Source organism: Aspergillus tanneri (assembly GCF_003426965.1).
Source record: "Aspergillus tanneri strain NIH1004 chromosome Unknown AapTan_7_pilon_pilon_pilon, whole genome shotgun sequence".
NCBI lineage: Eukaryota > Fungi > Ascomycota > Eurotiomycetes > Eurotiales > Aspergillaceae > Aspergillus > Aspergillus tanneri.
In genome coordinates, this window is record NW_022984634.1 from 3,039,268 (window position 1) to 3,052,538 (window position 13,271).

General features: G+C 46.7%; 2 protein-coding genes across 2 annotated transcripts; one reads left to right on the forward strand and one right to left on the reverse strand.

Annotated features, from left to right (window-relative positions):
• Nucleotides 1-7,980: 7,980 nt before the first annotated feature.
• Nucleotides 7,981-9,552, reverse strand: ATNIH1004_007618 (putative acetate kinase; the record flags this gene model as incomplete). The annotated part of the gene is made up of 4 exons (XM_033572238.1): nucleotides 7,981-8,034; nucleotides 8,101-8,478; nucleotides 8,845-9,121; nucleotides 9,173-9,552. 4 exons carry the CDS (start codon nucleotides 9,550-9,552, stop codon nucleotides 7,981-7,983), a joined length of 1,089 nt encoding a protein of 362 aa, XP_033425553.1.
• A 2,808-nt stretch (nucleotides 9,553-12,360) lies between these two features.
• On the forward strand, nucleotides 12,361-13,051 carry ATNIH1004_007619 (RTA1 domain-containing protein; the record flags this gene model as incomplete). The annotated part of the gene is made up of 2 exons (XM_033572239.1): nucleotides 12,361-12,400; nucleotides 12,468-13,051. 2 exons carry the CDS (start codon nucleotides 12,361-12,363, stop codon nucleotides 13,049-13,051), a joined length of 624 nt encoding a protein of 207 aa, XP_033425554.1.
• Nucleotides 13,052-13,271: the final 220 nt, after the last annotated feature.

Here is a 13,271-nt window from a genome sequence, read left to right on the forward strand (position 1 = left end):
CAAGCGTAGATGGCAATCGAGATAGCCGAAGACGTAATAGAAGCTATGAATCTGAAACCAGAGGCGGCCAACCATATAAAATAGCAGAAAACAGTAGTGGTACAGAAGCTAGTTTTCGAGGTTAGCAGTAGAAACCGGATATCATGAGGGAACCAAGCGACGCACAATAAAAGACGCGAGTTTATCGTAGGCGCATGAACTCTAGAGGCCCTGACTCCAGTCCAGGAAAGCAAACCTCTCGCTTGAACGAACAAAAGAATGACAAGGTGCGGTTAACGGACGTGCAAAGGATTTCATCGCGTAGTAGGTGGTGGTGGTGGAGCGCCGGGCTTCTTGACGCCTGTGGTATCGTAGGCTCCTCGTCCCATGTTGAAAGCCGACAGATCCCGAAGAATCATTATAGATTCTGCAGACAGTCACTCGTCAGATGACTTTGTCTTCTTGACAGGTATAGAGACCAGTGGAGAACGGAGAGGCGGTTTGAAAGATAGGCTTCAGAGCGTGGTAGGAGAGACTCACAGGAAATAATATACAAAGGAGTTACCCTTCACTAACAAGGGTGCAAAAACAGGGCAGGTAATTTATGACCGCGATTACAGTGCAGTCTGACGACAATGCAAATGCAATGGCGACTATCGAGATACCCAAGAATTCCGATCAAAACAGACGGTATTAATGCAGATGATGCAGCTGCAAGATCGGGAAGACGCGATCCTTATTAAAGGATGCCCACAGCACAGAAGCTGGGAAACACTGGCGTCGACAACAGCAGATCTGTAGGGCAGGAATGCGACACCGGATAACCAAGCAATTGGACCGTAAGAATGAGGCAGTGCGGAGCTCTAGAAACAGTCGACAGGTCTTTTTTTTTTTTTTTTTTGTTTCGCGGTATTTCTTTTCGGCTTAGGCGCTTCGAAGTTCTTTGATCCGAACCGTCGTGGCGTCCTTCCAATCGTACAGGGATTGCAAGATAGTATTTAAATCGAAGGCGATCAGATCAACCCGGCGACCGAGAAATAAAGGCTAATGCAGTCCGCAAGGGGGTTGATGCTGGAAAGGAGAAGTGCTGCGGAACTCCAGCTCGTCTAGTTCCGGTCCAAACGGGGGAGAAGCTCGGCCAGAAGTTGCAAGGGAGGATAGGAGGCTAGTTAACAACGTCACCGAGGTCCTGAGCGGCCAGAGGATGGTTGAGTCAGAGAGAATGAGGCAAAACAGTACAGAAGGGAGGAGAGGAGGAAAGGGTGTAAGGTTAATTGGTTTAAGGAATGGGTGGATGATGAAGAATTCAGGCCAGATCTTGAAGGGGTTCTCGTTGATATATGTAGTAACGTACGGTAGTCCTTTTACATTTAGGTCAGATCAGCAAATCTTTTTTTTTTTTTTTTTTTTGGGTTAATATTAGTATTATTATTATTTCATTTTTGAAGAAAGGACATAAAAAGAGAGACAGCTAAGGACAGGACAGGAGAAAGAGGGAAAAAAAAAATAAAAAATAGGAAAAAGAAAAGGAAAAGCTGACAGATGGAGAATTAAAAAATAGAAATAAAAAAAATTGGAATAAAACAAATAAAAGGGACAAATAAAATACAAAATACATTTATTTCACAAAGTAATCAATCGAGCAGGTCTATTTAGCGGCTCTCCCGTCCCGGGGGGAAGGTACGCGAAAACTAGGTGGGCTGCGATTCATCCAGCCAATTCCATCCATCCCCTTTCTTTCGAAATGGTATTTCCAACGTTTGACGGCTAAGGTGCCTACCTTAGGTACTGACGAGGTAATTTGCCTTCCAAATCTAGACAGCCAGCAAGTGCCGTACCGTAAGGGATGAAATGAAATGCAATACTACGAGTACGTAGGCATGGAGTACCTACGTAGGTGGAATCCATTTAAATTAATTAGTGTCAGTACCGATACAGGTCGCTGATATATGACTTCTCGGGGGCCTTGGTACGGAATAAATAAGTACGGAATAGTCATCAACATTCATTCTTTTGGCCCCCCTCGATGTCTTCATTTCGCCTGAGCTGATATTATCCTCCGAGCTGGGGCTTATTCTACCACATTTCGTCTGCCTATCCGGAGGCCTGAAAGTTGACGTCCCAACGGTGAGCTGATTCTTCGGGGATCCCGCTGCGGAACGGAGTACAGACAAGCCCGTCTGATTCCAAGAAACACGGTACGGTAAGGAAGGTAACGGGTCTCCTCCAAGAAACCCCAGTCAATCGATAGAGTCAGAAATTTAGTTACGGCCGCTAATAAATGGGAAAAAAAAAAAAAAAAAAAAAATAATGGATGAGTTATCTCCACAGGAGTTACGGAGTAGAAGCTAGCTACTCCAAAAGAACCGACTTCTCGAACCGCGGCGACTGGCTTGTTGCATGGTGAGTGGGGAACTGGTAGCCGCTCCAGGAACCGCGGATGGATCCGAACCAACACCACTGGGGGGGCTTGTTTCGATTGCTCTCGCGTGGTGCATTTAGTAGGGGACCTGGGTGGATAACTTGGCTAGTAAAGTCAGGGGGCTCGGATGGGTAGTGATCCCCGGAACCCTACCCCTACGCACTTAGCCTTCTGTCGCTGCTAACCTGAAGCAGTAAGATTTCAGTGAACCGAAGACCCATTCTTTCTGGATTTTTCAGGCAGTATTCCGTTCTAGTACTTCGTAAGTGCTTCTAATACTCCGGAATTCGTACATTCATCCGTATCTACCTCAGTCCAGTGATCCATACAGATAATACTTGCATGGATTTGCCTCATCCTCATAAATCAATTGATCGCTTGATCGATACTTTCTAAAAAAAAAAAAAAAAAAAAAAAAAAAAAGTGAAAAATGAAGAGTACATGTTGTGGCGCAATGTTTTGATATGTCAGGTTCATACGGAGCACCTAGGTAGCTTGCGTACATATCACCCAGAGAGACTGTAATACCGAGAAAAAGATTACATACATGGTGGAAGCGATCCAGAAGCTTCCCGTCTGGTACCTGCGGTAGTGCGAAAAGTAGCCTCGGGAGACTATCTCCAAGATCACTGTTTATTTATTCGATTTGTCTCCCTAGCTGGGATCCACCGGTCTCCTGATTGATTCATACCCTTACCATGTCTGATTTTATGGTTTTTGCTTTCCTGTTTGTTTGTTCTAAGGTCAGGGGGATGAAAGCTACACATGTCGAAACTACAAATGAGACCAGTTGATACCTACTTTATAAATATGGCAGATTGCTGTCTTGCCTCCAGTTGCTGCAGTCGCCTGGGAAATCCGCCTGGGCTAAAAGGGGGGAAGTGGGTCATCTACTCAAAACGATCCATGAATCGGTCCACACCAAGTAAGTCAAGTTAATTTCCTTGCCTTTCTATGTATGGTCCGCGTTACGTATTAGGAATAATATTGGGCATAATTATATTATTATATGCAGCCAACATTCTTCTCGTGAGCTTCTAGTCCTTCTAGCGTCTCTCCCCGCCACTATCGGGGAATCACTAGCCTACAAAGTAGTGGATCAATTTGCCGCTTGTCTTCGTTGTCTGGTCATTATTACCTCAGGACCAACGAACGATCCTTTCTAGTCTTTTCAAAATCTTGCTTGGTCAAAGGACTCCATATTTCCTCCCGACACCTTCCCGCCAATTCCCTAAGCCTGGTGACTGTTAGCCGCATCGATCAGTTCCGCTTCTAGAATGCTATCCCGTGGCTTTGACACTAAATCCCCCCGGCTGCAGTTCCGCGGCGGACTCCATAGTGGTCTCTTGCATGTGAGGCTCCAAACTCTTCCAGACAAGGGTGGATCAACTGCAGCTCATCGTTCCCGGACTGGAAATTTGGCATTGGATTATCTCCCTGTCCCTTCCAGGTGCTAGATACCTGGTCCAGTGGCGTCCGAGATGCTGATTGCATATGAAAGGATCAAAAATCCAATGTGATAGGTGGTCTGTTCTGATCCATAGCACGTGTGGTACGGAGTACTCTGTACCAGGTTCCTTTCTTTTCGCTCCCTGTTCCCTGCCCCTTCACACAGAAAATGGGAAATAGAAATTGACCGACGACGTGACTGACCCAAGCACCTGGGACTTGTCAATCCGGATGTACTCCGTACTACGAGGGGAACTTTGAGTTGCATTTACTTTTAGCAACCCGTAGATCGTGGTGCCATCCCCGTGTTACGTACAGAAAAAAGAAAGGTCCAGAAGGCCAACACCAATGTGGAAGCCAGCCACAAATGGCTTTGCTACATGTTTTAAACCAAATTTGTCTGTCTTTCTATTGCCCCCCTTGCATCAAAGATCAAATCCCAAACACCAAACCCCCCCCCAAATCCGATTCTTCTGCAAGGTATGCAGAGTAATAATACTCAGGTTGCGATCAGATCCCCTCTGCTTGCTTCCTAGCTTCTGTTTCACAACCGATCCGTAGATCTTACATGATTCTTCTCAATGGATCAGCTGCAGACTTTTGTGGCTGTTGAACGGGCCGCTCAACAGGACACAGACACAAACCCTACCTATCACACAACGCATAGGCCATAGACGCGATCCGAGAAGCAGGACACCCGCCCAAACCGGATCATTGGGCTTGTTTCCACGGAAACGTAGCGGATGCAGCTAATGCAACGAGCCGAGATGGAGGTGAATCAGGTAGATTGGATACGGCTTCATGATTCATTTGGAAGATGAACACATCCAAGATCCGGATAATTGCTCTTTACATGATACTGTGAGTGGTACTCTGTAGAGAAGGAAATTTGGTCTGTACAGAGTCTGTGGTGGTTACCTAGGTAGATGGTCAGCTTGACCTGTCAATCTCGCCCCAGTGGTTATCCGTAACGGGTTGCCATTCAGACTGATCGATAGAAAATCCCTCTCTCTCCCAGGATTATCAAGCATTTGATATTCGACGATTCTGTACAGGATAATTATAATTATATATGCCAGTCCCAACTCCCACCGACTATTACACGGCATTAACGGCGGGTTCGCGGAAGCGGAAGCTGGATACTATCTAGCTAGATAGTTCCCAGCCAAACTTCCCTAAATTAAAATCCCAACGGTTCCTAGACGGACTCTGCAGGTTGTTTCTCAAGTTTCTAGTGTATTTCTAGCTGTAATTTATTCCGGTGGAATTAGCCAGTTTTTGATCGACTATGCTACTAAGTGGTAGTAGTTGAAGCTATCGGGTTTCTGGTCCAATAATCCGCAAAGGACGGGCAAATTAGAATAATGTCCACAACGATAATAATAAATTAAATTAAACTAGTGCTTTTTATGTACGGTACAGGCATCTGTCTCTCTTCTCCATTGGACCCATCGATCAAAGGTACGATCCGTAGCAGAACCATGGTAAGTTTCCGTCCGGGATCGAGCTTCTAGAATGGTTCTGGAAACCACGGAGTATGGATCCTCTCGTGTTGTTTTGTGGAGCAATTGACTGTTGCCTATTGCAATAGAATCACGGGAGATAATCTTGTCGTTGATAATTCTATACATTGATGACAATAGTTATGATTGCTGTACATGACATTTGTTGGTAGAGTTGCTCCCTCTTCCAACAAAAAAAAAAAAAATAAAAAAAGAGGAAAAGAAGAAAAGAAGAAAAGAAGAAAAGAAGAAAAATCACAGGACTTTTTCTTTTAACTTTCGTAATCTTAGCAACTTCACCTGTCAAGTTGCTCTCCACCGGCAAACACTTGACTATTGACTCAGGACAGTTTCAACTTGACAGCCATTATATGGACACTTGTCAAGATGATCATACTTTGGACAGTCTAAGGATTGTTTCGCAAGGGCCTGGTCAATTAATACGGGATACTTCATCTATACATCTTCCCGGAGCGTTTACACAGTACTTTAAGTATTTACTCTACTCCATACATACACAGTATGTCTATCTATCTATTCCTATCAACCCATGAAACCATTGCTGGCATGAAACACGCTTCTGTGCAAACTAAACGTGGAAATCACAGACGAGACAAACACGCTCTCAATCAAATTAGAGAATCACGAGAATGGATGTGGCTGGTTAATTGTGGCCAAACACGATCCTTCTGCCGCGCTATTCCGCTGCCCCCGTTGGTGGCGAAGGCAAAGTGGAGGACAGTGGAGTGGAAACTGAACCTCCTTAGTCAACATACTAGACTAGACTAAGCTGAAGAGGATATGATTCCACCTTCCGGAGCCAAGTCCCTGGTATTAGTAAAAAAGTTTACTTCTAGCCTGTGAAGTAGTTGGAACTTACATTTCTGGCCTGAAGGTTTCAAAATTTTCCTATCTGCATCGATTAGTACCGAACTTTTGGCAGTGTCGGTCTCAACGTGTTCCGTCTCTAGAGTCAGCCAGTAAGGAGATCCGCACTTCTGTTCCTATTGTATTACCATTATTCTAGCCTCACCCCCACACAACCCAGTTGTTCCAGAAAAGCGTTATGAAGGGTTTCCTCGTGGGAGTGTGAAGCATAGCCTCAAACGGGAGGTGATCCTTCACTAACGTCGACACTACATTATCTATTTAGTCTATAGAGCAGGAATTTTATCTTCTACTACATACATACAAATTCCAGTAGTCGACTACAGAGTACTCTGTCCCTATGTCTCAGATGTATGCTAATGGTCCGCCCCTTGCTCACCGAATAAAAGATAAAAATTCCCCAACCATGCTTCGATCAGGATGACCGCATGTACTGGAGGCTGTATCTAGCGAACAGAAAAAAAGCCAGGATTCCGCTAAGATCATCTCCTATCACAATAGTAGTAGTTATCCACGACCTCGTAATATCCTTGTATGGGCTATAATTGACGGGTAAGACGGAGCTCAGCATCTGAATCCGTGTCCGACAAAGACAATCCATTGGGATTGTCGGGAAGGAAACGGAAAAGATAAAGCAGGATGAAGAACCATCAATCAAAGAAGATGAGAAATAGACCTCCATGGTGAATCAATCCCAGCCCCTAGATTTCTCCCTTCGGTCACCGGCTTCTCGGTTACTCATCCCATTATTCGGTGTCTAACAAGGTCTCCTGGGTCGGGATCTCCCAGACGATGTGGGATGAAGAAGTCAGACGGGTCATTATTGGACATGTTTGATGAGGTGATCCAGCGAAATGGAACACAAGAAAAAGAAAAGAAACCAAGGGGTCCCTGATATTAGCTGGAAATTGGAATTATATTCTGATGCTCAGTAATAGAGACATAGCTGCATGGCCGGATGATAATCATGCAACCATGGACGGTGATCCATAGTACTAAATATCGTACTACTGTACGCAGTATTTACAGAGTACACTGCAAAACCTTGCTACTCCATACAGACCATCCCCTCCGGCTTTAATCGGGAATGAGATTGTAGCCTTCAAGAACTGCAAATTACCGCCAAATCTCAGAAAGGATAGGCTGCATCGGTCCCATCGCCCTATCCATGCGAGGAGAGATCCATGGTCGATCGATTAAAATACTGGCCTTCGCTGCACAGATATGATCCCCCTTTCTGTCCGTGGGAATTCCCGGTCGCTTATTCGTCCGGAAGCAATCCGTCGATCACAACATGCTTCGTTTTTTCCCTTCCAGGTTGCTGGGTACGGAGGTGATGTATCAGGTGCGGCTGATGTCTGTCGATGGCGGCTGCATGGAGGCAATTGATCCTTGTACTTGGTACTCCTCACACGGGCCAAAAGTACTTGCGTTGGGGCCCTGGGTACATTCCTTCACCTTGGGTTGATACGTCTTTTTTTTTTTTTTTTGAGGGGGGGTTCCTGCTTCGTCTAAATCAGTAGATCGCCGCTACGGGGCAGGGTCGTCATATTTCGTACAGAATGTGATAATCATTCTGATACAGTGAAGATGGTGCTTTAATTGCCTTATACAGCACGAGAAGAATGGCAATTAACTGGAAAAATACGTATTCCAAGAATCGCATTATCCAATAGTAGACTACAACGCGGCTTATTACACCATCCTCTGTCGATTCGGCCCGTCACAGAACGGAAGCACTTATGAGCTCGAGCCCGGTCCGTACTTTGTGATGCACTTGTACGCCATTTCGTACTACAATGGGAAATCTTAGCAAGGAGCTGAGCCCGGGTGGACATACGGAAATCAACAAACACTTACCTGTTCGTCGGTCTGGCAAACCAATATCTGCGGTCCATTGCCGGTTCCCTTCGATATGTTTGTAACTATCTGATCATCGGCTGGTCCTTTATCATTCGCCGAAGAGTCGATGGCAAAGCTGAGACAGGCACATTTCTCAATCACGGTCCTCCTCAGCAAGGCGCTTTTCTCACCGATTCCACCGGCGAATACCACCGCGTCGACCTTCCCGCCCAGCTTCACGAAATAGCTTCCCATGTAGCCCAGGATGCGGTCGACGAGTACGTCAAAAGCAAGCCTATGCTCGGCACTCGGAGGGGTTTCGACAGCAATTCGTGAAAAATCAGTCGTTCCAGTAAGGGCTTTCCAACCTGACTTCTTGTTCAGGATTTCTTCGGCCTGAGAACAATAGTCATTAGTTCAGCGCTGTTTGAGGCCCTTGTTAGGTACTGAGTAGAAGTACCGTGCTGATGTGCATCTCCTTCGTGCTCGAAGGGCTCAATTTTCCCGCGTCACTGGTATAGTGAAATACAAGCCTAGTGACCAATTAGAGTGTCTTCACATCGCTAAGGATATATTCAAACTCACGAAGGGTCGATATCTCCACTCCTCGTGGCGCCTGGCAGTCCAGCTAGCGGAGTAAGTCCCATGCTGGAAAAAAACAAAAGAAAAAAAAATAATCGTCAGCGCCAGACCCGGGATACATATACATAATCATGTGCCCTACGTGGTATCAATTGACTTTCCGTCCTTCATCGCACACACCGAAGCGCCACTTCCAATATGCAGCGCGATCAGATTAGTCTGTTCTCTAGGTTTATTGAGGAATTCAGCCACAGAGCGCAGAATGAAGGAGTAACTAATCCCGTGGAATCCATATTTGCGGAGTTTATTTGTCTTCGCCACTTCCTGATTGATAGGATACGTCTTGACATAGTCGGGGAGGGTTTGATGAAAAGCCGTGTCGAAGAAAGTGATGCCCTTCACCGAAGGGAAATCCTTTCGACATGTGCGGATTATTTCCAATGCTGAGAAATTATGTCTGCTTCAGTTAGTGAAAAGCCTCGCTGTCATCTCCACAGTCCTCACATACAAAGGTGCGAGGTCCTCGAGTTCTTCCAAATGATGATATGTTTCGTCGTCCATCACGACATCAGAGTTATAGTCTCCACCGTGGACAACCCGATGGCAAATATACGCCAGGTCTTCACTGCTGGTAACTTCAGACAGTCCGTGGTCCGAGAGACAGCGCTGTATGAGGTATTCGAACGCATCCTGAGGAGTGGCTAGCGTCTCCTTGAGCTCTTCCTTATGCTGTGTGGAACCACAGGAGCATTTCAGCGTCGGTGGAGGAGCTGTTATCCCAGATATCTGGGCATTAGCGATTACTTTTGGCGACTGTTCGAAGGTGTAGAATGTAATTTTAACAGAGGAGGAGCCAGCGTTCACCGCAAGGATGGACTTGCGTGCCATGGCGGAGCAGATCTGGAGTGATCAATGCGGAGATACTTGTTAGAATCAGACTGATCGGTGTTCAGGAGACTAACAAAGCAAGGAGAATGTTCTATTATTGTCGCTTTTTGGCTTGTTTGTTCCGCGATTCCCGGGTTGGCTGGTCGGTGATGTCACTCCACTGACGTATTGCATGCATACAACCCGTGTATGTACCTCAAGGTTCCAAACATGGTTCCAGCTCCGAAACAAACCAAAACACTTCACTTCCATGGGTCCTTGTCGATCATATCTAGGCCTGTAACCTTAACAGGTATACGCAGATGTGATATATATGGTCCAACATCGCCCGAGCAAAGCCATCGCCTTTTCTTAGATGTGGCACAGCTACAGGTTTAGCTCCAGCAGCTTCTTGCACCTCCACTAGCAATTTTGCTCTTCTCATTTTCTTTTCTTTTCTTTTTTTTTTTTTTTTTTCTCATTTATGGAGGTCTCGATCAACCTCCTCAAGTGAAAATTTTCATCCAGGACAGTGTGCTGCTGCAATGAGACCTGGACCATTAAGATACCAACGCCAGACTACTCGCTGAGTTCTCTCGTATGCTCTCAAAATAGACCCAATACATATCCTAGCTCGGCTTCATGGATGACACCAGATTTCTGCGTTTATGTGGCTGATAGAGCGTTCAGCTGGAACTCAGCACGATACTACAGTGAGACGAGCCTTGGCAATCTAGCTGATGAACTGAAGGTTAAAACGGGACTCTGCAGCTCCTCAGCTCTACGGGAATATTCTGGGTAGAAAGAGCTTTCGAGCCAGAGAGAGGCCAATACTCTAGCGCTTGTCCTTAACCGGCGACATCTTGTATTTCTAGATACTGCCTCTTGATGGTATAACGGAGTAGTTAACTATAGTAAAATATATATCCCGGACTCGTGACCTGCTAGAAGTACAAAAGCCATATGAGCTGACAAGCTTGGTATATTTCTTTGAGCTGAAAGGATAACCTGAACATCATCACATGGGTAGTCAGAGATCCTTGGCCACAAGGAAGCCAGCCGCATTCCCTGGTTACGGATTCATTCCTTATGATGTTGGTGAATTAGATGTTCCGGTTCCATGTAGTACAACGCATCAGAGTCGCGGCCGGGAGCAATGAAAGGTTCAGATCCAGCAGCAGGAGTTGACATCCACTTTAGCGCATACCATTATGCAAATGCGCATGTACATCTAGTTAATCGAAAGGTAAGTCGTCCTCCTTCCATGTGTCGTGACGATTCTCACGAGCCTCTGGTGACCAACGAAAGATCCGGCGAGTATACCATGACCGTATTCCATTAGGGTAGGCCAATGGGAGATGCAGGAAAAATATTCTAGGTCAACATGTATTCTGACCTTGGTTATGTCTTCATCTACCCGGATAGCATCTAGAAACCGGATCTGAGGCGATCGAGCATGATCATAGTGGTGCCTGAGGCCGCGTAGGGCTCTACTCTCTCTACTCTATCGGTCTCCCGATCGAGACTAGGCTATGCTTACGTGATCCGCCTCATATTTCCAGAAATAAGTCAGTCACTGCCTTGTTGGTCTCACCTCCGACCGCCAAGAGCTTCACGACATCCTGCAGCACGCCCATCATGATATCGTTGTCGTTGATGCCTTCCAGGAATCCTTGAAACCACACTTTCTGGCCATGTGATTGGCTCCTTTGAATATGACATCATGCATCTCGGGAAATTCTCCCACGAGTCAACAAAACCTGGCAACCTGGAAGGCCCGCCTTGGCTTCTATGGCTGGGCGGGATACGAAGACAGCGGGGCGGGAGAGCCCACGCAGGACACGGCATCGGGGGAACTATGGGCATCGGACAAAAAAACGAGAAGGAGCGTGGTTCTTATTATCCTACTCTATCCACCTGGCTGTCTCTTTCCGATCTTCCGGCGACTTGGACCTGGCGCGCTAAACCCTAACGGGCGGACCTTGCGAGCATTTAGAGCCGTGGGGAAACTTCTTTGTGCCATTCGCCAAATTGGTCTGTCCCTAAGAACAGCCCAAAAGAATTATGATAGGGAGCTAGGATCATGGGTGACTCAATCAGAGTTTGCTTTGCAGGGGCATGTCCCCGCCGTACGGTTGGAGTATGGGAGAAAAAGGCTGATGGGTCAAAATTTTTTGTCTACCCGACCCCGATTTCCGAGCAACATGTTGCTAGATCTGAAAAATTTTGGGCTCATGAAGCCTTCCTTGATTCCTCCGTGCGCCCTCTATGCGGATCTGATTACGGGGCCAGTGGCTCAGCCACTGCTCCATCATCCGTACTTGACCCTTGCTCGGCTTATCCAACAATCACATCGGAGTAGTTTATTTGTTGCCTTGGGGAGCAGCCCATTCTCTGTTCTATAAAATCATAGTGGCTGTCCCACTTCAGTTTTCACTCTCCTTTTTTGCCGTCTAAATCCTACCCAACGACCCTGTGGTTTTTGTGCTTCTTACCATCAACATGCCGAACGGATTGACTGAGGAGCAGCGGTTGGAGCTAAACAAAGGCTGCCACTCCCTTATCCCGGGTGTGAAACCTGCTTACGGTTATCAGCCCTCGATGGCGGCAGGCATTGTGTTCTTGGTCCTTTTCGGGCTCTCACTGATCATCCACACGGTGCAGTTCGCCTGGAAAAGGAATTGGTGGTGCGCTGTGTTTAGCATCGGATGTCTGAGTATAGATCCCTCAACCGAGACGGAATTATAGATGAGCGGAAGTTGACTTGGCCCTGCAGCGGAGATTCTAGGCTGGGCGGGACGTACATGGTCTGCCCAATGCCCCTACAACATGACTGCCTTTTTGATGCAGATTTCGACCTTGATCATCGGTGAGCCAACAGCAGCGAGGGTGTCGATTGCCAACCCCCAGTTAAGCACGCTAACTGACATCCATAGCCCCAACCTTCTTCACCGCAGGGATCTACATCCTTCTCGGCCGCTTTATCCAGATGCTAGGCCGCGAATCCTCCATCCTCAGCCCGAACCTTTACCTCTGGATCTTCTGCACGTGCGACGTCGTCTCTCTGGTCGTCCAGGCCATCGGCGGTGGAATGGCCTCCTCCGAATCGGACAAGGTAGGCGGCAACACCGCCCCCGGCACCCACATTATGGTTGCCGGGATCGTTTTCCAGATGTTCTCCATCACCGTCTTTGTTGCCTGTGCCGCGGACTTTGTACGTCGCGTGATCCGGTATCGACTCCTAGAGTCCACCAGCGGATCCATCTACCCCCTGCTGGGGGCCATGGTGTTCTCCGTGCTCTGCATCTACGTCCGTAGCATCTACCGAACCATCGAGCTGTCCGAGGGATGGACGGGATATCTGATCACCACGGAACGGTATTTCATTGCCCTTGACGGGGCAATGATGGCTCTGTCCGTTATTATCTTCAATATTTTCCATCCGGGCTGGTTAATGCCTCGTTCCAAGTCGATGGAATTCCAACGTGAGCTTACATCTTCTGATGTGGAGCTTCGGTAATCGACATTGTTCTTCCTTTTTTTTTTTCTTTATCTAGTCTCATACATCTCTCTCTTATTCATCTGTCGGATCAAATTCTAGATTGGCGTTGTTTTCCTGATACATATGTAGTAAGCGTTAGATTGTTTCACGGATACTAAGATTAATGCTAAAAATATATTATACAACTTCATTAGACAAACCCACTAGTGTCTCGTTTAATAAATCGAGAATCGAGAAT